A 27281-nucleotide genomic window follows, 5' to 3' on the forward strand; every position below is an offset into this window, starting at 1 on the left:
ACTATCATTTTGTAGTGTCTTAGATTATGTGATGTTAAATAAAATATCTAAATTATTTTCATATATATATATCATAATCTATATATATATATATATATATATATATATATATATATATATATATATATATATATATATATATATGTATAGATTATGTCTCAATCCTACAATTGTAGGTCATTTCAAACTTTTATCTGTAGCTGTAGGCTACCAAGTATCAGCTGAGCAATGTGGAGCACAGACTGCAGACACATTAAATGCATCCGTTTTTACCTCCCAGAGCTGTCTCTACAGGCTGTCATTGCCAGGTTTTCTCTCCCTGCATCGCACAGGCTCTGACGTGCTGAGAGACACAATTCAGCTTGCCTTTGCTCTTATTAACCTTGCAGTCTCATCCACGGCTTGTTTGTTTCTTGTGCATAATTGAGTTTCATATACTGTAAATTAGATCTATGATGCCACTAAATTGGAAATACAGTAATCACATTGTACATGTACTGTATGTGCTTTCCAGAAAACACCCGTCATGTGGTAGACACATTACATCAGCCTCTTTGACATCTTTAGCCAATGTGCCATTTTCCATATTATATAAATTATAACCCAGTTTATTTGAAGTTCTGTAATTAGTAGGGAAAGGTTATCCACCACCTTTGATGGTGGTGGATAATGTTGGGCGACACGCTAGCCTTGAGCAATTGCTTTTTTGTAAATGACTAAATGTAATTTTGTACAATTCAATTCTTCGTAAATTGGAAGAAGCCAGATTCAGTTCAGTGAATGGTAACTTCGTAAAAAGTGAAAGATGATATTGAAACAATCACATAAAAACAATTACTTCTTCTAAAAAGAGGGACAATCACAGTACAGTACAGTATGTTCTTTGAAAGCATCCAGCAGTCTGGGCATAATTAAAATGACTTAGTTATTTCAGTCCGTTCCTAAGGGCAGACCCAAAGCTTTTTTTTTTTTTTTTTTATAATATCCCACTCTCTGTGGAATAATAAGATTGTCATATCTATCTATACCTCACAGCTTCAGTTTACGCCAACAGCAATGTATTTATGGATTTGTAATGTCACCATGGAGCAGCTTACCGTATGATGTTAATGGTTTTGACAATCTAATTCACAACTGCAAATGTACAGTGCCGAGAAACAGTTTGTGAACCCCTTAGGATTTTCACATATTTCACATATTTCAAACCTAAAATGTCATTAGATCTTAATCTAAGCCCTAATAATAGATAAAGATAACCTGTTTAAAACAAATGACACAAAACATGATACTTTTTTAACATTTATTTATCCACAAATGATTCAACATTCAATATCCATGTGTGAAAAAGTATGCAAACCATTAGATTCAGTAACTGGTGGCATCCCCTTGAGCAGCAATGACTTCAACTAAGTGTTTCCTGTAACTGTTGGTCAGTCTCTCACATCGGTTTTGAGGAATTTTGGCCCATTATTTTGCCATTGCTGGTCGTGCTGTGTTTTTTAAATGGTTCTTGTAGGATTTCTTCAGGGTTATACACTGGTTTCATGATCATACCCCAATGGTATTATCTAACATACCTGCATTACTGTTAGACTTTGTGATGTGATAGTTTTGGATGTTCAAAGTGTTGATTCAGCGTGACTTTGCCTGGCCCACTGTAACTAGATGTATTTTGCTGTTAATGTCTATGAACAAGTCCCTGCTAAATTGTATACATCTCAAAATCAGTAATATCAGGTCCTTCTAAAATACTGATGTGACCTGTTTCCCGGGTCAATGTAAAATGGTGGACCTACAATATTTGTATCACACCATCGAGGCAGTATGTCTGTACAGTAGGCACTTGTTTATGAGGTTGAATCACATTTAAACTATCTCTTCCAAGTGTTTTTTTGTATTCCAATACTCTTTTCTATTAGGCACTTTCCCCACACAGCTTGATGCAGTAAGCTCTTTTGTGAGTCTTTTTTTTTCAGTTTTTACACACATTTTCAAACACTACACATGTATTATTAGTAGGTCTTATCTTTTCCTCAGTTGTGCTGTACATGTATTTTCCTCCAGACTGGTTATGGCTTCATTAAGCGATATTGTATTTTGAAAGCTTCCTATTTGCATTCTGCTTCGTACTCTCATTATGTGTTGTGTGCACAGCATCACGGATCCCTTGGCTTCAGGTCCCCATGCTGGTCTGGGGTTGACAGATGAAGCCAGCAATGTTAGAAACAACCTCCCTGTCCATTTTTAATCTGCTCAAAAACCTTTTGCTCCATCTGCTGTGACAAAATGAAATCCTGTGAGTATAACCACTCTCTGTTAATATAACTTGCTCTCTTTAAAACTACACCTGTGTCATCCGTAAGAATTATTCTTCTTTTGGTTAATTTATTACTGTATTCAATAGGATCTGTGTTTGACAACCATGTTTCTCATAAAAAGCTTTTCAGTGACTACAATCAGGCCTCCAATTGGCATCTTTCATACCTAGAACCTCAAAGAGCTTTACAAAAACTATAGCACCGTCCTAAACAACAGGTGGGTTTCCTACTGCATACTGTGGTATGTCATGCAGTATGCGATGGAAAACCACTGTGCTTTGGAACATTGCTGTAGGGTCTGTTTATATGGGAATTCTGTATTGCAACCAAATCACTGAGTACAATTGAAGGGAAGCCAACTCAAGGGTGCAAAAAGGGTGATTTTACTCCAGAAGACAGACTGAAGGAAGGAAACACATACATTTGGCTCATCTGTTGTGCTATTTGAAAACAATACATGAAGTGTAATTGCAGACAGGCCCATTGAAAACAAATATAGAAATACATTCCAAAATTCAGCAGATGAATACATTTTCATTAGTTATTAAACCACAATATAATTGTGTACAGTTCCATATTTACTAAGTTTTTCACAGTTTTTTTCAGCTTTTGGTTATTCTCAAATAAATAGCACACTATGATACCATTGTTATTCTTTGTTATAGAGCTACAGTATATTACAAGAGAATTCTAAATCATTAGGCAAGCAGAAACAAAAAAAAAATGACAACTGTAGTAAGAAGTGAAATTATCACCTGATATTAAGAGAAACAAGATCATCTTCATATTCCCTGACATGCTTAATAATTTGTGATCTCATGGCTTCTGTTTACCTTCAATAACTTACCCTTAATTAATAATGAGATTCCCAATAGAGACCGCCAGGGAGCCCACGGGGGCACAGCTGAGCCACGCTTCTAAATGAGTTTTATCACACTGCTGATGCGCTTATCAATACTGTAGCTAGTACTTCAGCAGGTAACGTAATGAGAAAGATTGATGCTTTCATTTCCTTCAGTGCCTGCAGCAGGTCAATCTGTATCTGAGAAAAGCTGAGTTTAGAAAGAAATGGAAATACAGTGCGTCCGTTTGTAAAAATAGGAAACGAATGCTGTCTACGGAGCCAGACCTTTTTAGACTAGTTAATAAACATACCTTGAGTGTCTTACTCAAGCTGATAATCCTACAGTATAAACTGACTTTGTAAAATGTCTTAGCAGTAGTATTTGCAGTATAGTGTATCTCATAATACACAGGGTATAGTGTTAGGGGACAGCTACTGTACCTCTAACAGTTTATCTGCGACTCTTGTAAATTCACACTAAAGTGCTTGTGGCTTTTAAAAACCTCCACACAATATGTGCAAACGTGAGTCCATGTAGATTGATAGCAGAGGTTCTTTTACCAGGTTTGGGGTTTTATCATTGAAGAGACTGCACCCGTTAGCAACTGTATCCCTTTCAAAGAGGGATACCATTAGATACCATAATAGCATAGCATTTCTCTGAGTAAACATCAGCAGAACTATTGCACTAGCAGATCACAATGTTACCAGAAGAAGCAACACAGTCATTTTCAATACTAATGATACAGTGTGGTACTGCAATAGATTCAATATACTGTAAATGTAGGTCATGTTGTCCTACTTTTCAAGGTTCTGACATATGTAAGCAAGGTTACTCTTTGTGAGTACTATGCATGTGCATTTCTTAAGAGATGCTCCTCTGTGTGTTGTGGATGTAGGTCAATGCTCAGGTTTTCACAGACAGAAGAACACAGAGAGAGCAAGTGCATGGATATAGTCCTCAACAGGCACGATTCAAACCCGATTTCATTCCCAGCACCTCAGTAAACACCTTGGTTATTCCACATCACTTATGACAAGGTAGCCTGGTTTCACAGGTAATGATGATTGACTTAAAGTTGAAATCCATACTTATTTTGAAGTGTTTACTTAATTTAATTTAATTTTTATATCTGCTGTTGGCTTTTTGCCTGATGTAACAGATTACTTTGAATTGAATAGTAAGTATTTTTTTTACAGCAATTTACTTAATTTCCAGTTATAGAATAACAATACCCATAGGCCTGAGACAAATAGACCAAGTAGAATAAAACCAGCCACCTTGCTTTGCCCCCATGTGGCAGATGCTGTGCACTGCACTGTACAAGACCCCAGTGCTGCCGGCTGATCGGCTTCTCTGTGTCGGTCATTGAAGAGCCTGAGATTGAGTGTTTCAGTCTTACAGATAGCCACAGACTGGTGACCTTCTACTGTAACACGCAGAGCCTGTATTATCTTCAATTTCACCCCTGAGGATTGTTTTGTTTAAATACACTGGAGCATTACGGTTTTCATTTGTTTTCAACTTGACCTCTTCCCTAAAAAGGTCACCTGTTTTCCAGTGAAATCTTTTTACAGAATCGAATTAAAAGGTTTAGTCGCGTGGCATAAAGATGCCACTGAGATTAGTTGTTAATGCGGCTCTTACATTCTGGCTGAAATCCAGAAGGGTAATAACATATTTACACAGCATTTTTAGCTCATTAAGTTAAATAGTGTGTATTATTTAAAAACAAAATAGCTGAGGCAAATGGTGATAAGAAAGAAGTAATGCATATAAACAACTGATTGTAAGAAAGCTGGATGTTTGTAAAGGTTAATGTTCCATGTCGTTGTTTGAACTGAATTAGAGTTGAATGAGATACAGCATCTTGCATGTCTACTAATACAATCTAAGCTACATTGGGCATTTAATAATGTTTAATCAAAATAAAAGACATTATAATAAAACAAAAGGGACAACAGACGCTGTTTACTGCAGCATTTGTGGAGTGAATCACAAGCAAAGTATCTTTTATCTTTTCTTTTTGTTTTATGATTTTTATTGTCGGTCTCCTTTAAAATGTTGTAGACTGTTCCTAATCCACAGCGTTAGGTTGCAGTGAATATGAGTGCCGTTCATCTTTCATATTTTAGCCTGTTGTCTGTGCTTATACTGTCATTGAAAGAGCACAGGACTCAAGCTTTTGTGTCTATTACAAATCATCATTCTCATATATTTATATATTATATGAATATAATAGAATGAACTGGAATAGAATGGAATGGGATAGAATAGAATGGACTAGAATGGACTAGAATGGAATGGAATGGAATGGAATAGAATACAATACAATAGTAATTTTGTAATCTGAAGGTTTCACAAACACATCACTTGTCTAATGTATAGAGGCATTGATGCCTTTGCTTGTACGTTTAATTACCCTGTTACCAGCATGGCAGATTCTGCCCTCTTGGTTTGAACCCCAGTTAAGACTTCAAGTGCAGCTGATTGAACCTGCTGGTGATGTTTGTCTTTGTCTTAGTACTATTGAAAGCGCTAACAACCTTTTTGACTGTCAGTTGCTATCTCTGGAAGAGTAATTAAACAACGCACCACATTTCAAAATCGTTGCAGTGAGTATCAGTCGTTATTAGGTGTTCGCTGAGATGCCTTTCATACAATGTACCTTTGCTCTTAAGTAATGCTTTCAACCAGCCTAAGAGAATATCTTACAATAAAAGTATTCACAAAACAAAGAACATGTATTGCTTGAGTAGTAACTGCATGCTCTTCAAATCCTGGTGTATTGTTTAGTAAGGAAGTAGCCATACATTAGCAGATCCTGACTTGAATTGCATTGCATTATCCACTGCAGTAAGTGGATGTGTGTATCTGTTGCTTAGTCTGTGGATGTTTGATTTAGTTCAGCTGCATATACTACAGGACGTACTGCTGTAGTCCATTGTTCTTGCAGTGCATTTCAATTTGGTAAGTTATTGTGTCTGAATTGTCAGAATTCCCAATACTGTGCTTTGAATTTCAGAATGCTTTTTACTTTTATAACATTCTCACTGCCTGCTGTCTCCCATGTTCTATGTAAAATTGCAAATGAATCGAGTATTGAACGGCATGGTTTTTACTTTGCGAGCTGATGAACTTGTATTGACTGATTGTTTGCCATGGTGCCCAATCTGGAGCCTCACGTATATATTATATTATAAGCAAAAGCATGTTTTCACTTGTGCATAAAGGCTTTCTTGAAGTCTATACATTTCTGTGCATATTGCTTTTGAATAACAGGGTAAAATACAATGCAATGGAGGCTGCAACTGTTAGTATTGTGAATGTTATAAAACAACAGGTGTGTTGGCTGAGGCTTTAACTTATAATGCCCAGCCATGTTTATTTTGTTGGTTTTAGCAATAATGAGCTACATGTTCCACAGAAACAATGGAGCCAAAGTGTATCCAGCAGTACTGTAAATAATACCAGCTACAGTACTGATGAGAATCTTATTGCAGGAAGCACATATATTCCTCATTAGCGAATGTTCTGAAGGCTGAAAGCTTAAGTACAATAAATCAGGTAAACACTAAAGGGTTTCACAAGAGATAACTTCACAGGAATATACCGTGTGTTCATTCTGTTTTTGCTGTGCTTGAGAAGGGAAACGCTTTATTCTGCTCAACTCCAATTATAATGCAACCTGAGATGTAAAAAAAAAAAAAAAAAAAGATAATCTATTTACCCACAAGACCTGGCATTGCACTGGAGTGTTATCTATAGAGCGCACAAATATGCAAAATGAATGACATTTCTGAGATAGAAAGCACTTTACTCTATGCCATGGACGTGGGGTACTCTTTATTAATGTGCAACAGTCAAACCCTCCCACGCACACACACACACACTTCGGGCGACGTCAAGACAGCACAATACCTTGTGACACCCTGTCCCACCCAGAAGGTCAGAGGAGACTGACCACTCTGCAATCTCTACATTATTAACACTTTATGAATGAGTTCACATTTAAAACATGTAAACGCAGTATGAATTCATTTGAGCGCAAAATTAAAATGGTTTACATATTAATAAAGGTACCACTCACCTCTATTTCACTTTTTTGAAGGAATGCACGATAATCGTGTTTCCTTCTCAGTTTCAATCTGAAGTACTTGATTTAAATAGAGACAGTAAGCAAATGGGTTTAATAATTAGGTCTACATGATCACAGATTAATGGTTGGACTCCACTTGCATGTCAACAGATTATTCAGGTAATGGATTTGGAGTACTCGCATTCACTGGAATACAATCTGTCACATGTTGCAACCTTTAATGAGATGGAGACCTAAGATTTATCCCAGATGTTCGTATCAATTGTAGCCCTTACTCTGTTAGAGTGCAATGCATTTGTTAACAAAATCCGCTGGGCGCGCTAGTGCTCCACCGACCCGCTCAGCATCATGATTGATTGCTTCTTACGGAGCGTTTCTTCTGTTTACCAGTTTTGTGTAAATGATTAGCTGAATCGTGACATTTATTATCCACAGCTTGCTGTGCATGCAAAGCAGCTTTCCCCAGCTGGGCAGGACAGTGCAGTATTCCGTTTCAGTCGGGGTGCAAACTTTATCACAAAAGTGAAACTATAAAAAGAAAATCCTGAGTTGCTAGGATAGGATAGGCTCTTCGCGCCAACCTTCCAGAAAAGCACAGCATGATGCCAGTACCATTCATAAGACCCTTGAAGACCCAGAATGAAACATTTGTCTAATCTCTAAAATCAGATGCTGTCAAACACATTGCTAGCTGTATTTCTATGCTGTGCAGTTTAAATGTACTGTGTAGACTGAGTGATATCTAAACCAGGAACACCACAATCACAATCTGCTGAGCTGCGGGCTCTAAAGTTTGCTGGATGTGAAACATATACCATACAAATGCTAGGAATACTAACCAAGGCCATACATTAAGTCATTTGCCTTTTATTAGCACCAGAAATATTGGGCCCTATTTCCATATATATTGAAATGATAAGGTATGCCTTATTTCATTTACCGGTAGTAAGGCAAAAAAATAATGCAATAATCTGAAATGATACCAATACATTTCTGTACGATAGTCAATGAAGCTCTGTGTCCAATAGGCATTTTGAGAGAAGATCTAGTTTGACACCTTTTGCACTAATGATGCTTGCCATTGAGGGTTAGTGTGTGTTTCTCAAAGAGCTAATTGCTGTACTGAGTGTACACAACTCGCAAGTCTTCATGTAGGAAACTGGCTACTGGATTGTTTTATGGCGGTCATAAGAAAAGGGAGATCTTCACAGTGCTGTGCAGGGGGCCTTTTTCACATTGGGATTAGAGTGCTGGTATGTTTCAGAATACACTAGTGTTTTAGGAATTCAGCACATGACGTTTCATTAAACATGCATTCAAAATGAAGCACAAGTAAATGATTTCAGGGCTATAGTGTAGTTTTGAAATCATTTTTCCTCTTCATATGGGTCAAGTGTAAACAGTCTTATTGGAGCGGCTGTATGAAGTGCGGAGGTACTGTAGACTGCAATTGCATGAGAAGCGCCTTTCAGCAAATGAAACAAATCAAAAGAAAATATCTTGTTTTCTGAGATGCAGTAAAATAATGAGCACACCATAGATATTCTATTTGGCAGCATGTACTGTGATATGATGAATTTCACCTGTTGACAGGTTCCGAGGAGAAAAATAAAATCATTAAAATGTGTAATGAAATGAATACTAACACACAAGAATGTAGTCCTGTGACAAGGCTGGCTGAGTGATTACGTCAGACCCAGGAAAGGAAACACACACAGGACGGTGAAATGATAAAGGCGCTTGCTTGCGCCGGTTTATTGCAAATAAAAAGGTTGTACAAAACAGAAAACACGACTGAATAAACAAAACGGCGCGTTGGCCAAAGTAAATAGACAGACAAACAAAGTGGACGAACAGACAAACAAGTACCGCACTGGTGCTTCCAGCGCACAATAGCAATTGTTATTTCTTTTTAATTTTTGCCTCCTCTCCACACCCGTTCTCCACTCACAAACACACAACCCCGAGTGAGTGAAACGTGCATCTGTATATACGGTTGTGCCAGGATTCAATTACTAATGCATTATTCACTTGAATCCCAGCACGTGAATTAATTAAGTGCAACCCCGTGCTCACATATTAAATACCTTAAATGCATGTAAAGTAAAGTGCAATCCTCATGCTTAAATACAATTATACATTTTAAATAACTCGTGCTGCACACACCCATTTATATCCCATGCAGCCATATCTATACACCAACATTAACACACCACACGCAACATACAACACAGAAATGCACACAGGGGCGTATCAAATTTACTGTAAAATACGACTGCATAAACGTTGTACTCCTTTCTCTATGCTTTTTCATGCCACCATCTGTCATACAGCCTTTTACAAGTGATGACGCCATCTGCAATTAGGACAAACAACAGAGTGCTGAACTGTAGCGCAAACGGAGATAACAGGCATTTCTCATGGGATCCTTTTATTTGGTGGTCATTAAAAATAAAATGGTTTAGATGAGGTTAATCTATTATTGTGGTATTGTGCAGCTTTAAAAAAAAAAAAAAAAAAAGTTCTGTGAGTGTATTTATAGTGTGTTTGTTCTTGGAGTGTGACGATGGCACATTTTTTTCCTAGTGAATTTACATCAAATTCATTTTAACCCTTTCTGTCCTGAAAGGGTTAAAAACCTCAAGCAAAAGTGCACCACACTTGGAGAACGCACTTTTAGCTTCATGGCTTCGACTCTATGGAACTCTCTCCCAGCTTTGGTGCGTGATGTTCCCACCGTCGCTCGCTTTAAATCAACTCTCAAGACCCATCTGTTCTCTGTTGCTTTCCATGTTCTTTAAGCCTGATATCTGCTATTAGCTGCTGTGTTGCTGCTACTATTTCATGTATTATGCTACTATCATGTATTATGCATTTCTCTGTATTTAATGTATTATGGATTTTCTTGTTGTTCCTCATCTTGTAAAGCGCCCTGTGATGGTGATCCACTATGAAAGGCGCTATATAAAATAAAGATTGATCGATTGATTGAATTATTTTTGTTGAGCTGAAGAATGTGAAATTAAGTTATATAATTAAAACAGGAACTACTTTATTGAGTATACATGAGAACAGGACGAAACCTTTTTTTTTTTTTTTACATATATTTTGGGAAAGCCCCGTCGGTGCTTTAAGAGCAGCATACTTCAGATAAGTCAGGGTCATGAGGTCCCTCCAGGACTGAAAGGGTTAAAAGCAGCTTTTTTCATTTAATGTAGTTTGAATCTGTTAATTTGGCTGAGATTGAAATCTAAGCACCTGCGTCCGACTGTGATCCAGAAGCTGCCAATTACAGCCTTTCTCAGAATGGTTAAGAGAGGGGTGGACTAATGGGAATTTCAAGAAATAAAAGGGGAAAGATGGACCCATTTTGCTCAGTCCTACTTAATTCAACTCATTGTGACAAAGTGCCCAAAATAAAACATTACAATATAATCAAAAATAGTTTTTAGTTCCTTTATTTGTTCCTTTATAGTTCCTTTATTTGTAGAAATATATTTAAACAATTTCCTTTCTACAGTAATTCAAGTCAAAGACCATGTGATGTATGTTCGGCTCTCAGAATGCTGCACAGATAAATGAAATGAGTGCTGAAAGATGTCCCTTTGTGCCATTCCCCCTCTATAAGTACTGTGACCCTGAATATCCCAGCTTTCCTTTCTTGTATACCCACTGAAATATAATGAAGCTGATAACGAGAGCTGTCTGTGTTGCTAGGCAACACATATTGAGTGGAGCTTGGGCCTGCAGATAGAGGAGATTAGCAGCTTCAGATAAAGTCCCTCCATTGATGGTCTAATGCTTATCTTAATACCAATATTATACTGTCAAGAAAACAGCAACTGCTAGTTTCTAAACCATTCAGGGTTTTCAAGAAATGGATGTGGCATCAAGATTGTTGTAATAAAAATAAAGTATGTTTTGGTTTATGTTTAATATCCCTTTGATGCATTGGTTAACTGCTTTTAATCTTTTTAACACTGGTGAATGTAATGTTAACATCATTTAACCCTTACAGAAGACATTGTTAGATATTGTATGGGGCAGTATCAGAGCTTGAAGACATTGTTAGATAAGAGCTTGCCATTCTTCACTTTCGTTGACACTGTTGTCTCTGTTTCTCCTTGCAGACCGGTTGTTTGGCAGGTGCCAGCGGGTTCCGGTGATAGACGTATACAGATACGAAGTTTCACCTCCTGTTCTGCAGAGCCTCAGGAGCCTCCTGCACAAGCTGTCTCACAGAGGTACAGTGCAAACTGCCATTTACAGAAGCCTTTCATGTCAGAATGACCTGCTCAGCATGGGCTGGGACATTGGGGCACTCCTTATGCTGGTTTCACAGGCCCTGATTGCAGTATGTAGCACAAATCTGGGACATCCTAATGTTAATTTATTGGTCATGCATACTTTATATGCTTACTGTACTTCATACAAACCCAATAATAAAGCAATAGGATATTATGTGTTGGTTCATACATGTAATTACCAATGCCAGTCCTATTGGAAGCATTTGCCTTTCATCTTTAGGTGTATCTTTGACAGCTGCAGGACAGAATGAGCTTGACGGTCACAGCCTATAAACCATAGTCTACATAACTAAACTGGTACAACTTACAAATAGGTCAAGTGTTAACTAGCACAGGTAAAAGGTCAACTAAAATCCTTTGGTGAAGCTCAAACACAGCACACGCAGCACTGTAGCCAGCGAAGTCAAGTGTCACGCCTTAAAATTCATCACAGGGTTGTATATTTACATCGAGGAGGTGATTCATGAGAAGGCTATACTTAGTAATCAGCGATGGAGTTAATTAAGCAAAGTGATGGTTCTGGAAGGGAACACTTTTACCTTAAATCAAATCACGTAAACATCAAGCATATTTTAGGCGCTTCCAATATTGATTAAATTGTCAATCGAATTGCTAGTATCTTATTTGGCAAGGAAAGGATTTATATCTTGCCTCAATCCATTATGTCCGTGCTGTGCGCCAGAGTTTACCTCCTCCTCCCCAGCCTCCACCTGATTTTTTCTTCGTCGAACGGGGAGGGCAGCTATCCTGCCCCCCAGGCCATGACTTCCCTACGGTCAGCCTCTCACTTATCTGCAAGCTAATTTATGGACAGTACTTCGAAAGGCGAAGTCATAGGCCAAAGAATGTAGTGTAAAATATGTGTAATGTAGTCGTGTTGTCTAGTCTATGATTTAGTAAAGAATCAATCTCATGAGTTTCCTGAGTGAATGCTATTGTTGTCAATAGTGACACTAGAACTGAACTGAATAATCACCAGTGTCAGTGGGTTTGACAGGGACGGTTTTGATTGTGGCTTGATAAGCTTAAGTATTGGCACATCGAAATGCCATACAGATTTTCATTTTGGTAGATGACATGCAGCCTGTGCACGGAGCTGTCAAGCCCACTCTACTGCAAGTCAGCTGTGACCCTCTGCATTACAAATGTGCTTCAAAATCAAGCTTTTATGTTTGCAAATAACCTTGCAGAGAATAAACAGCGAGGATGTAGGGCTTCGGTGACACTGTCAATGGAGCATGAGGCATACATAAACAGCTGATTTGTACCCTATTAGCATCGGTAATTGTTGTATTAATTGCCCTAAATCCCTAAATGCAAAATGTTCTCTTATGTATATTGGGTGGGAGATTGCTTAGATTATTACAGTTTATAAAATGGGTATTTTAAATACTCTATCCTGGTTGGTTAAAACAGGTCACATGGGGGTTTTGCTATTACAGCACATCACCATGTGTCAGCACTTCTTTTCAAAAAGGAGGAAATCACTGGTGGATATCCATACACCACTAGAATTTTGAAAACGGCAGATATATTGAAATTTATCGCAATAAACATGACTGACGAGATGTATATGCCGGTAAATGTTTACCTTTTGGGAAGCCGAAGCGTACATGAGATATTGAATGAGTCTGAATCAGACACCAATGTTAAAGTAGTGAAAAAAAGCAAAAGTAAGTATTCAAATCAATTCAAAACTCACCATTCTGATCCTTCTCCCTAAAATACAGCGTTTCCATATCCCATTTTGAAAATACATAGTTATATCTTAAACTTTCAGCTTTTTACAAAAGATTTGGGTCACTCTTAAAAGAAACTTTTTTTCCTCTGGTTGGTCTGCCTGCTGTCACTGGTCCACCCCCCTGCGCTGCTGTGTGGTCTGATGCAGAATATTTATAAATGCATCTCGACAATTCCTGCCGTACCTTTTAAATGTGTCCAGGTACGATGGTATATCATCTCGTCTGATGTGCCCTGCATTGTTTTAAATTGTTTCTTAACACTGGCCAGTAGTTCTCCACGTTGCCAAGCTGTAAATTGCAAAGTCAGTTTGATAAGTAACCGGGTGTTCCATACAAATAACATCTTTCTCACCACCGTGAAGCGATACACAAATCTGGTAGGGATACCTCCTGTTACTGCCCTGGATAACAAAGAACGATTTAAAAACACACACAGCACTCTCACCTGCTACTGTTGCAGGTCTTGTGAGGAAGGGTCTGCGTGATTCAAAGGCAGACTCATTTGTGCTGTCATGATGAAAATGGGCAGCAATATTTTACTTTGAATTGTAATGAACAAACCAAGAATTACAAGAAGTATAACAAATCAAATACAGAAAAACTGCACTTTCAATGGCAATATTCAATTCAACATCTACAAATAGCTTTTTTTTTTAAATAATGAATTTTTTTCTTCTTTTTTTAAGTTATATGGAACTATTTTTTCTTAGTTCAGTTTTAGGCAGAAGGATATTTAATAAAAAATGACTTTTTTTTTTCAATTTAGTGAGTTACCCCGTTTTATAAGTGCAATAAGGCCAATATCACCACACCCCGGGTGGTTGAAGCCAGCTGCTGCTTTGTACACAATTTCTAGTGACTTGGCTGTAAGCACGTTTGAAAGCACCAGCTATTTTTATTTTAGAAACCCTGTTTTTGGAGTCCAGTCAACATGTGTTTTTTTGACTCAGAGACAAGCTGGCTTTGGACCCGTTTCTGCCGCAATGGAAAGTACTGAGCTCTCTAGCAGCTGCTGAGCTGAAATAAAAATGTGATAAGCCAGAAAAATAATCATCATACATTTACAAGACATTAGCACTGATTTTTAAAATAAGTCACTGTAGTGTACATAATCACATTAGGATGGATATTCTGCATAGTAAATAAGTGCATGTCATCTAATTAGCGTGTTTAAATAGGATAATAACGTTTGTAATGGGATACATTGCAGAGCCTCTTTGGTTAGCTGGAGTTTCTAATCTGCGAATGCCGATATTGTTACACTCTTCCAGGTTATTTTTCTTCATTACTGTGTATGGTCTGATTTTATTGGTTTAAGTTAGTATTTGGTACATCAGGTGAACCTGTGCTCCCCCGACTGTATGACTCACCCTACACATCACGCTGTTGTGCCTCAGGGACGCCCCTAGAAGCTATTTTTACTATCAATTATCAACCAGTATGAATGGTGGGCATCATTTAAATGTGAAGTGTGTATGGTGCTGTAAGTTGTGATTAAGTCGCTCTTTGAAGAAAGAGCTTTGAGCTTGTCATAGCTGGTGATTGTCAGCTCTGGGATATTCTTCAGATCAGCATGAATGAATTATCTGTACCTACAATGGGGACACTCAGTACCAGTGACACTATAGGCAGGTCAGACCACACCGTGAGACCACCGTGAGACCGGTAGGTATGCCTGTTCTGCTTCTGTGCCAATTGTTCCAGATGGCAATTTTTTTTTTGTTCCTGTTTCTGTCCTTAGACACAATTATAAGAGTTATTAGGGTGTCTGTATTGAGATCATTGAAGTCTACTCCACATAATCCTGTTCAAGTTGTCCTGTTGCATATCCCATTTATATTGCTTGAAGTTTAACACTAAACAACACAAAAAGAGAATTTTCAGTATGCTTCTTTTGTATTTTGATAGGAACCTGGTGATGTTTTTTTGTTTTTTTCTGGGTCAGATCATGTGTGAGATTTTTTTTCCCCCAGGTCCAATAAAACTTAATCCTATGTCATTACCATATTGTTGTACTGGACCTATCTAGTTGATGTTGATGTTACCACAAACGCAAACAGCTTGAAAGGTTAATTTAAGGATTCAAACGTACAAAAGATCAGCTGTTATTTCTATTGCAGTATCGCAATATCCCACCAGAGGGCAGTCACTACATTAGGTTGTCTTGTAGAACAATCTCCAAAACAAAACATACTGGCTGTTCAGTGAGATTAAATGAGAAGTTGGTATTGACAAATCAGAAACAGTGTTGTAACCACATCCCAATTGGAATGAGAAATATGACCAGCAGAGATTTTAATGAGGTTCTCAAGCTAGACCTCAGACCCAATTAGACACAAGGGAAATGCCTTTTCCGTTCCAATGTATAGTGACCGGCACTAGGAGGCAAACATCTCAACAATTTCTACAAGTCATTACCAGGATCTGCAAGAGAAAACATAGCTGTATGGTATGCTTTAATTAGCAACATGACCAACGATTTACAGGTAGTCAGCCTTACTCTACGTCATCATTATCAGTGTTTGTAACACAAAGTAATACAAGTAATACATATTGATGTGTTTTCATTGAAGTGACCTTTGAATTCAGCTCATTCAATAGACTTAACCTTCTATAAATATATTTCTATATTGACAACATCCTTCTTCACCCCACTGCCACTTTAAATGGGGGTTTTATTGTCTGTTATTGCATTAGCTGCTTGATGATATTAGCCTAAAGGGGCTGTCAGTACTGTGGCAATTACTAAACAGCTTAAATCTATTCCTAACATAGGATGCCTGTGTTATTTACTATTTGCAATCAGAGTGGGCTCGACCTTTATAGTAGTGATTTCAAATAAAAATACTACCCCTTTGGGCATTTTAAATAACTGTTGTTTTAAGATACATTAAAATAGCTGTGGGACTAAGACTGTTATTAATGCCCAGAGAAGCCAGCGCAGGCGTAATAAAAGCTCTTTTGGAGATAGTGTAGTTAAGTAGCACTGACTATCAGTCTGTGACATGCTAATGAACAGAACAAGATGAGGTTTAGAAAATGGGAGCGTATAACCATTGTTTGCTACAGAAGAACTACTGTAACTGTGCAGAAGATTACTAACCAGTTCTGTATGCCCTGGACCCCTTCAATTGTATACAGTAGCTACCGAAGCCTAATGCCTAAAACAAAGTGTTTCATGGGTGATGTTTCATCATCTCTGTATCAAAAATGCATATTTATAGTGATCATTTGTACACTAGGACCTTTTAGTTATTTTTATTTATTTTTTAAACAATGTTTTAAGAGTAATTCCAATGTTTTATAAAAATTATCCCATGTGAAATGCTAAAGAGAAAGTGCATAATTTTTCTTTTCTTTTTTACACTGATTTTCACATTTTTTATTTTTTAATAAGCACTGATAAATTGACAGAGAATTCAGTTTAAATCAAAATAAAGGACCTAGTCAAATGGACACCCGTCAGAGTACACAGTGGCCACAAATACAGGTTCAGTATCACTAGAGAGCTCTCTTCCACAAGCTCTTAGTGCACCTCTGGATGGAGATGAGCCCTCTCTTCCACAAGCCCTTAGTGTACCTCTGGATGGAGATGAGCCCTCTCTTCCACAAGCCCTTAGTGCACCTCTGGATGGAGATGAGCCCTCTCTTCCACAAGCCCTTAGTGCACCTCTGGATGGAGATGAGCCCAATCTTCCACAAGCTCTTAGTGCACCTCTGGATGGAGATGAGCCCTCTCTTCCACAAGCTCGTAGTACCCCTCTGGATGGAGATGAACCCTCTCTTCCACACGCCCTTAGTGCACCTCTGGATGGAGATGAGCCCTCTCTTCCACAAGCCCTTAGTGCACCTCTGGATGGAGATGAGCCCTCTCTTCCACAAGCTCGTAGTACACCTCTGGATGGAGATAAGCCCTCTCTTCCACAAGCCCTTAGCACCTCTGGATGGAGATGAGCCCTCTCTTCCACAAGCTCTTAGTGCACCTCTGAATGGAGATGAGCCCTCTCTTCCACAAGCCCTTAGTGCACCTCTGGATGGAGATGAGCCCTCTCTTCCACAAGCCCTTAGTGTACCTCTGGATGGAGATGAGCCCTCTCTTCCACAAGCCCTTAGTGCACCTCTGGATGGAGATGAGCCCTCTCTTCCACAAGCCCTTAGTGTACCTCTGGATGGAGATGAGCCCTCTCTTCCACAAGCCCTTAGTGCACCTCTGGATGGAGATGAGCCCTCTCTTCCACAAGCCCTTAGTGCACCTCTGGATGGAGATGAGCCCAATCTTCCACAAGCTCTTAGTGCAGCTCTGGATGGAGATGAGCCCTCTCTTCCACAAGCCCTTAGTGCACCTCTGGATGGAGATGAGCCCTCTCTTCCACAAGCTCGTAGTAGCCCTCTGGATGGAGATGAACCCTCTCTTCCACACGCCCTTAGTGCACCTCTGGATGGAGATGAGCCCTCTCTTCCACAAGCCCTTAGTGCACCTCTGGATGGAGATGAGCCCTCTCTTCCTCAAGCTCGTAGTACACCTCTGGATGGAGATAAGCCCTCTCTTCCACAAGCCCTTAGCACCTCTGGATGGAGATGAGCCCTCTCTTCCACAAGCTATTAGTGCACCTCTGAATGGAGATGAGCCCTCTCTTCCACAAGCCCTTAGTGCACCTCTGGATGGAGATGAGCCCACTCTTCCACAAGCTCGTAGTACACCTCTGGATGGAGATAAGCCCTCTCTTCCACAAGCCCTTAGCACCTCTGGATGGAGATGAGCCCTCTCTTCCACAAGCTCTTAGTGCACCTCTGAATGGAGATGAGCCCTCTCTTCCACAAGCCCTTAGTGCATCTCTGGATGGCCAAAGTAGGAAAAGACTCCAACATGTTACCACAGGTAGTTGATGTCACTGTGCTTTCACTGCATATTTGATTTGGTGTCAGTACATATATTTTACACTATATAATAATAATAATAATAATAATAATCTTTATATAGCACCTTTCATAGTGGATCACCATCATAAAGTGCTTTACAGAGGTAGGCTATGAACTGTGCATTATATGCAGAGTCACTTAAAATAGGACATTGATTTAACATCTCATCCGCAGGATGGAGCACAAGGAGATGAAGTGACTTGCTCAGGGTCACATAGTGAGTCAGTCAGTGGCAGAGGTGGGAGTTGAACCGGTGACCTTCTGGACTTTAACCACTGGACCACACTGCCTCCTTATGTTTTGGTTCATGAATTTAAGTTACCCAACATAATGTACATTTCATTAAAAAGTGCAGGAACATGAATATTGCTGACTTAGCAACAACAGGTAATACTGAGTTATTTTTCAGTATTTTTGTCCAAGGTCAGCTTATTGGGTTATATGGTGTGTGTTTTTTTTACAGGCACTGTTGGCTTGCCTTGTTGAAAGTGTTCCCGCGGCATAGTGCATTAACATTATGAAAGGACTCATTTACACCCAGACACACACATACTGAACAGGGCTCACAGCCAGGAGCAACATTAACGTCATGATTCTGAATTTGATTGTCTGAGGAATGGGAAGCTAATGACGAGTAGATTAACTCGGAGTAAAGATGTGCCGGAACACAGGCAGCATAATCTCCAGCTTCGGCTTTCACAGCAATTGATTTTGGAGGAGGGCATCTGAGAGAGAATCCGAAATGGAATAACAACAAGGGTTTTGAGTGGTCTGTGAAAGGTGTACTCAAGTAATGCGTAGAGGGGATGTTACACTGGAGTGGTGGCAGGAGGGAAACTGGGTGGGGGCATTCTTATTGTAACATTGAGACATTGAGCCACTCATCATGGGGAGTATTTTGAAGCAAGGCCTATAATATTTGCAGAGAGGATACAAACCACTGTAATGGTATAGAATTAATAAGAAACTGCCATGAACAATAATTGAACTGCTCCTTTCTTTTATACTGTTGTACCTTTTTTGAAATGGGATCATGTGATGCTAAAAGGTTGACAAGATGGAGCATGCTGCAGCCCTCATTTGAGGCAAAGGCTTAAAAACAACCTTTCTACTGCCCTTTTAGATTAGAAAGGCTTTATTGTGTGAAGTATACTCAGCAAGTAGCTTTTAAAGCAGCCAAGCTATTTAGGTCAAGGTAAAAGTAAATAGCCATTTTTCTTAGCAGGGATACTTTCAAACAAACACATGCAGAGGGAACATTATAAATTTACTTTCAGTCTGGGCTTTTTAAGTATTAGTTTGGCAGAAGAGAATTCTTCAGAAACCACTTCTCATCATACAGAACATCATTTTCTTTCACCCATTGAGGCTGCTTTGTGTTGTTGGCAACAAGGTATGATTACATAAGGTACTACAGGAATGGCAAAAGCATTGTATTTAATGGACAGCCTTGGACTTTGTTCCAGTTATTATTTTGCTGATTTTCAGCATTCGTTTATATACATGCAGGGACTGCTGTAGCTGCTGTCCCTCTTAACACAATGCTGAAGCTTATCAAACACAAAGAGAACACAAAACTGAATTCAGGCCAGCAAGGTCACATCAGAAGTGCTCTGATTTAAAAATACTGTCAGAAGAGTAGCAGTGTTTAATATTCGTACATCTGCTTGAACAATGTGTTCGCCAGACTTTTCTTTAAATCATGTTTGTGCTGCATGTGTGTTTCGGAACATCAGCTAATGTGAAGCTCTTCTCAAAGTTGTCTCCCTTCTTTCCATTGATTGACAGTTATCTGGCTCTCGTCTCTGACAGAAGCATTAGCATCTCATTTTTATCCTTGTCTCATTTTCAGGAGAGACTCGTGAAACCATTCATTTGGAAAATTACTTTCAAAGCATCTTGTGTCGTTAATAACTGCCACTTGCTTCATGATGAAATTGCATGCGTCCTCCTCACACGTGTGTGGACATGCAGTATGCCGCACGTTAAAGCATTTAGTACATCTACCCCAGATAGTCAGCTAATGAGATCAAAATCTTCAAATACATGGAGGTACCTGTCCTGTCTTTACATACTTAAACCATACAAAATGTGTTGTGCTTCATAAACAAACAGGACTGTGCTACACAAATGTAAAAAATGCATATAGCAGTGATGGATTTTGGTAACATTTAAACAGAACCAAGTAGTGTGTCTTGTCTGTCTTTTTTCTTGACAAGAGGACTGTGGCGGAGTGTCCCGCCCCTATTTATTATTATTTGTATTTTTGTTTGCGGCGCGGGTAAAAGCGCCGCGTCTTTTATTGTTATATTTAAAAACCTCGTGAGGATGCATGGCTGATCAGCTACTGATTATTTAACTAGCTGACAGTCATGCATCCTTACCAAACGCGTGCAGACTCTGGCCGGGGGATAATAAGATAATTACCAACTAGTTAAATCCCTCGGCCAGAGTATATAAACCAGCAGCACTCTGCACTCGGGGTGTGGAGTGTTCGAGAGTGGAGAACGGGAGAGAGAGAGGAAGAAAACAATTGCTAAAACGTGCTGGAGTATCCAGCACGAAACTTACTTGTTTGTTTATTCGTTCGGCCCTCGTGCCCTTTTGTTTGGTGTTTTGTTAAATCTTTTGTTTTTGTTTTGTTTATTAAATACGCTGAGTGCACCAGCACTCAGCTTCAACCGCCCATCCACTGTTTTGGTTTGAGTTACTTCCTGGTCCGTGACGTCATCCACATCACCACTGCGAGCCAGACTGCCACATATGGTGTCCTGCGTGGGACAAACAACGCCTCCAACAGCCGGACCAGGAACAGCAAAGGAAGTTTTTTTCGTGTTCGTTTTTTCAAATAGTGTTTTTTGTGTTTGAAAAAAAAAAAAAAAAAAAAAAAAAATGGATGAAGTGGACGCCTATATGGAGAGGTGGCATGCGCATCAGAGGGAGTTGAAGGAAGGAGGGGCTACATGGTGCCTCGCCTGCCTGGAGTATGGGCACCTCCCTGAGGTGTGCCCATATGAAGACCCCCTCTTTGTGCAGGCCTTTGATCGAGGTGAGGTGGAGACTGCGGAGGAGTGGATCCACCTGAAGGCCATACCATCGCCGCAGGTGGATCAGGAAACCTGCCTCACCTGCCTCAAAGGGGAGGAGTGGTGCTTTGCCGTCGGCAAGGTCGGGCACAAAGCACCCGACCAACCCCCTCCATGGCAGGAGGTGGAACTGCTGGTCCCGAAGAAGGGAAGGAGGGGCGGTGCTAAGAAGGCAAAGAAGCCCGCACGTCCTGCGCCTGAGTGGGAGGAGCCCGAACGTCCTGCGCCTGAGTGGGAGGAGCCCGAACGTCCTGCGCCTGAGTGGGAGGAGCCCGAACGTCCTAAGCCCAAGAGGGGGGAGTCGGTGCATCCACAGCCCAAAAGGGAGGAGTCGGTGCGTCCACAGCCCAAAAGGGAGGAGTCGGTGTGTCCACGGCCCGAAGAGAGGGAAGTCGGGGCTTCCACAGCCCTAGGACCCAAGCTGCAGTCCCAAGAGCCAGAAGGGGAGGAGTTACAGGCTCAACCCCCTGAATTTTTCTGGGGGGGAGAAGGGCAGGATGCTGGTGTTCCCCAGCAGCCTCTATTTATGCTGCTGAAGGGAGCACGGCACACACCAGCCCAGCCGCCACAGCAGAGGGAGCCAGCACCGCCACAGCCTCCCTCTGAGTGGCCAGCATCCGCCCCATCGCCTCTGCCTCCACCACCACCAGGAGCAGAGCAGCAGGAGCTGCCTCTGTCTCCACCACCACCAGGAGCAGAGCAGCAGGAGCTGCTTCTGTCTCCACCATCACCAGGAGCAGAGCAGCAAGAGCTGCCTCTGCCTCCGCCGCCTCCACCGTCGTGGGAGGACTGCTTGCCCCTCCCACCTCCACCAGCAGAGGGTGAATGCCTGCTGGTTCCGCCTCCACCGTCGTGGGAGGACTGCTTGCCCCTCCCACCTCCACCAGCAGAGGGTGAATGCCTGCTGGTTCTGCCTCAACCGCCGTGGGAGGACTGCTTGCCCCTCCCACCTCCACCAGCAGAGGGTGAATGCCTGCTGGTTCCGCCTCCACCGTCGTGGGAGGACTGCTTGCCCCTCCCACCTCCACCAGCAGAGGATGAATGCCTGCTGGTTCTGCCTCAACCGTCGTGGGAGGACTGCTTGCCCCTCCCACCTCCACCAGCAGAGGATGAATACCTGCTGGTTCCGCCTCAGCCGCCGTGGGAGGACTGCTTGCCCCTCCCAGCTCCACCAGCAGAGGGTGAATACCTGCTGGTTCCGTCTCAGCCGCCGTGGGAGGACTGCTTTCCCCTCCCACCTCCACCAGCAGAGGGTGAATACCTGCTGGTTCCACATCCACTGTCATGGGAAGGACTGCTCCTGCCCTGCCTCGCACCACCCAGGGATGCCTGCTTCGCATCGCCTGGGGCTGCCTGTTGCTCCGCATCACCTGGAGAGCCACCAGCTACAGAGAACGAGGGAGAAGTGGAGCTCCCGCTGCCGCCTCCATGGCCAGGGGCTCCCCTCCCGAGTTCACCTCCCGAGGATCCGCTGCCGCTGCAGTCGCCTGGGGTCGCCAGGGATCCTGCTTCGCCTGGGGTCACTACACTGTGGTCGGAGCCCCACGGAGGGGAGCTGCCGGCCATGAAGAAAGGGGGGGAGGTCAGGAGACCAGCTCCCCCAGCCGCACTTTCGCGGCCGGAGATCATGTGGTCAGAGCCCCACGGAGGGGAACTGCTGGCCGTGAAGAGGAGGGGGGAGGTCAGGAGACCAGCTCCCCCAGCCGCACTTTCGCGGCCGGAGATCATGTGGTCAGAGCCCCACGGAGGGGAACTGCTGGCCGTGAAGAGGAGGGGGGAGGTCAGGAGACCAGCTCCCCCAGCCGCACTTTCGCGGCAGGAAATACTGTGGCTGGAGCCCCATGAAGGGCAGCTGCCAGCCATGAAGAAGGGGGGGGAGGTCAGGAGACCAGCTTCCCCCGCAGCAATTTCGCTGCAGGAGAAAGGGTGGCCGGCCATGAAGAAGGGGGGGCAGGTCTGGAGACCACCCCCAAAATTTTTTTGGCCAGAGGAGCCGGCCGGTGCGCGGGCCATTGGAACGCTACGGCTGTTTGGGTGGGAGGAGGACATCCCACCGTGGCCGCCACCTTTGGTCCGCTGCTGCCCCTGTTCCTGCGCCGGGACTGCTAACCGGGACTTTGGGGACTAAGGGGGGAGGTGGCCGAAAAGGCCATGTGTGCTGCGCACAAGGGGGGGCATGTGTGGCGGAGTGTCCCGCCCCTATTTATTATTATTTGTATTTTTGTTTGCGGCGCGGGTAAAAGCGCCGCGTCTTTTATTGTTATATTTAAAAACCTCGTGAGGATGCATGGCTGATCAGCTACTGATTATTTAACTAGCTGACAGTCATGCATCCTTACCAAACGCGTGCAGACTCTGGCCGGGGGATAATAAGATAATTACCAACTAGTTAAATCCCTCGGCCAGAGTATATAAACCAGCAGCACTCTGCACTCGGGGTGTGGAGTGTTCGAGAGTGGAGAACGGGAGAGAGAGAGGAAGAAAACAATTGCTAAAACGTGCTGGAGTATCCAGCACGAAACTTACTTGTTTGTTTATTCGTTCGGCCCTCGTGCCCTTTTGTTTGGTGTTTTGTTAAATCTTTTGTTTTTGTTTTGTTTATTAAATACGCTGAGTGCACCAGCACTCAGCTTCAACCGCCCATCCACTGTTTTGGTTTGAGTTACTTCCTGGTCCGTGACGTCATCCACATCACCACTGCGAGCCAGACTGCCACAAGGACAAAATTAATTATCTGATGTTAAGAAAAAGGGGCTATTATCTCTACCTTGACAAAAGTACATAGCATAAAAGCTGAAGCACAGTGCTTTCATTCGGAAGAGTGCATCAACTCATAGCAGCCAAGCTCATATGAGACATTCAAATATATTTTAACCAGGCTTAATATATATATACAGTATATGTATACGTGGGTTCATTTATAAACAAAAAGGCACAGCATCGTATAATTAAGGAAGGGATAGTATTTTTATTTCTAAACCTAATGTACTGACTTTGACATAAAACAGCTCCCTCACCCACATGAGGATGGAGGTTCCATGTCTTATTGTTGGTGTCAGACGCTGCATCCCCACCTTTACCTTGCCATGTTTTAACATCATCTTCAGGTTTGAATAATACCAGCGGCGCAGAGACTAATCTGATGAACTGGAGCGAAGACACTGCTGTTTGGTGATTTGTCGTTTGGGTTGTAGAAATACCAGTAATGTTGCATCTAAAATATATCCATATGGTACAGTTTTGTCATTTAATTCATGGAATAGGAAAGTGTTTTTTACTAAAAGGCAATTGATTACTGTTAAATCACACAGAGAGTGGTCTCCAGGATTTCAAATGGTTATGAGATAGTGTATTTTTAAGCACATTTATGTAGGTGATTTTGCAGTATTCTCCTCTGCAAAACAGGCAAATGTGCTGTTAATACAGAACAGTCCTTTTAAAGAATTCTTAATTTGAAATGCATTAAAGTGTCGAGCAGGAATTCTAACAGCTCTATTAATTAGGTTGAACATAGCTGCTGCTGCATTATTCATTTTCTTTACCCCAGTCTCCTTAACAGCAACTGGAAAACAAAACCTAGAAGAAGTGCATCTGCATTTCCAAACCAGGATGAAGCGAGACAATATTTAATGGGCTTTGAATATTTAGAAAGCCTTGCCGCTACAAAAAACATCAGGCAGATGAAAATGTCATTCCATTTTCAAAGCGACAGCATTAATGGCAAGCCGCTAATTAACAGAGACATTTTACTGGAGCCGTTGCACTGCTTTTTTTAACAAGCAGGACCTGCACTTTCAGTGCTGCCCTCTGCAGAGAATTTATAAGCGGATTCGCATAAAACGAAGGGCTACAGTGTCAGTGTAACCACTGAATGCTCCTCGTAGAAAAGTCATACCACAACAGAACATTTTGCCTTTTAAAAGGACCAATCAAATGAACAGATGATGGCTGGAGGCATCTTAGTTACCGAATCAAGAAACATTGAACTCTGATTGAGAGACTTGTGTCTGAACTTATTGTCTGTGACTCATATAACCCAGTCAGTAACAGAAAGCAGTGTGCCACTGCTGGTTAATGGTGCAGGATGCTGGTTCAAGAGTTGGCTAATGAGGGGAGAAACCGCAGACTGCTGTAGTGTTTCCAGTGAAGTCTACTGCAAACATGTATCCAGTAAATGTGTACTGTAAATTGGTTCAAACCAGAGACCGAGCTGTGCTGTGATCACATGGTAGTTCACCATGGTAAGTGTGTAGTGTAATCATGGCAGAAGCATAGGACACAGTAACCAATGATGAGGCCAGTTCAGTAATCCTGTCTGTGCTTGAGCTCAACAGAGGAGGTGGTGAGGGGGCTGCAGACATGCTGCCTAAACCTGTGCTGCCAAGATGTTTAGCACCATCTGCCACTTTACTTAAAAGTTGTACTTTGGTGATAAAGCTACCATGGATTGAAAAGTGATATTTGTAGAATTTGGCAAGAAAGATCCAAAGTACAAATCTTTCAGTGTGGTTCCTGCTCCAGGCTCGGGTTGAGGAACATTGTGGAAGCTAATATTGAAGCTACAGTAACTTTACTGTCCCAGCTCTTTAAACCAGATTATGATACTAAAGCCAAGTTTCATCATAGCTGGACTGAAGTGGGTCATTCTAGCTCAAGTGGACCAGAAGGTGTTTCCTCCTTGTAGTGGTTGTTAATACATAGCCCATGTGTGTGGAGTATAGGGTTCTAGGGTAGGTGTTGTGTTGTGTGCATGCAAAACAAAATGCCGTGGAACAAATTTTCCTCATTATTATGATTTTAAAAGCTTGTACCAAGGACTTTACAAATTCTACAAAGATATTCTAAAATGGCCTGGACACATTTGTTGGTACCCCTTAGAAAAGATAATAAATAATTGGATTATAGTGATATTTCAAACTAATTAGTTTCTTTAATTAGTATCACACATGTCTCCAATCCTGTAATCAGTCATTCAGCCTATTTAAATGGAGAAAAGTAGTCACTGTGCTGTTTGGTATCATTGTGTGCACCACACTGAACATGGACCAGAGAAAGCAAAGGAGAGAGTTGTCTGAGGATATCAGAAAGAAAATAATAGACAAGCATGGTAAAGGTAAAGGCTACAAGACCATCTCCAAGCAGCTTGATGTTCCTGTGACAACAGTTGCAAATATTATTAAGAAGTTTAAGGTCCATGGAACTGTAGCCAACCTACCTGGGCGCGGCCGCAAGAGGAAAATCGACCCCAGATTGAACAGAAGGATAGTGCGAATGGTAGAAAAAGAACCAAGGATAACTGCCAAAGAGATACAAGCTGAACTCCAAGGTGAAGGTACGTCAGTTTGTGATCGCACCATCCGTCGCTTTTTGAGCGAAAGTGGGCTCCATGGAAGAAGACCCAGGAGGACTCCACTTTTGACAGAAAAACATAAAAAAGCCAGACTGGAATTTGCTAAAATGCATATTGACAAGCCACAATCCTTCTGGGAGAATGTCCTTTGGACAGATGAGTCAAAACTGGAGCTTTTTGGCAAGTCACATCAGCTCTATGTTCACAGACGAAAAAATGAAGCTTTCAAAGAAAAGAACACCATACCTACAGTGAAACATGGAGGAGGCTCGGTTATGTTTTGGGGCTGCTTTGCTGCGCCTGGCACAGGGTGCCTTGAATCTGTGCAGGGCACAATGAAATCTCAAGACTATCAAGGCATTCTGGAGCGAAACGTACTGCCCAGTGTCAGAAAGCTCTGTCTCAGTCGCAGGTCATGGGTCCTCCAACAGGATAATGACCCAAAACACACAGCTAAAAGCACCCAAGAATGGATAAGAACAAAACATTGGACTATTCTGAAGTGGCCTTCTATGAGTCCTGATCTGAATCCTATCGAACATCTATGGAAAGAGCTGAAACTTGCAGTCTGGAGAAGGCACCCATCAAACCTGAGACAGCTGGAGCAGTTTGCT

General features: G+C 41.6%; 1 protein-coding gene across 2 annotated transcripts in view; it reads left to right on the forward strand.

Annotated features, from left to right (window-relative positions):
• LOC117400308 (receptor-type tyrosine-protein phosphatase N2-like) overlaps window positions 1-27281 on the forward strand; it is a 277116-nt gene that overhangs the window by 59650 nt on the left and 190185 nt on the right. For both annotated transcript variants that reach the window (XM_034000071.3, XM_059023311.1), the window contains exon 3: window positions 11393-11506. In XM_034000071.3, the coding sequence (XP_033855962.1) occupies window positions 11393-11506 (114 nt within the window). The remainder of the gene's footprint in view (window positions 1-11392; window positions 11507-27281) is intronic.

This window comes from Acipenser ruthenus, chromosome 4 (assembly GCF_902713425.1).
Source record: "Acipenser ruthenus chromosome 4, fAciRut3.2 maternal haplotype, whole genome shotgun sequence".
NCBI classification, from domain to species: Eukaryota; Metazoa; Chordata; class Actinopteri; order Acipenseriformes; family Acipenseridae; genus Acipenser; species Acipenser ruthenus.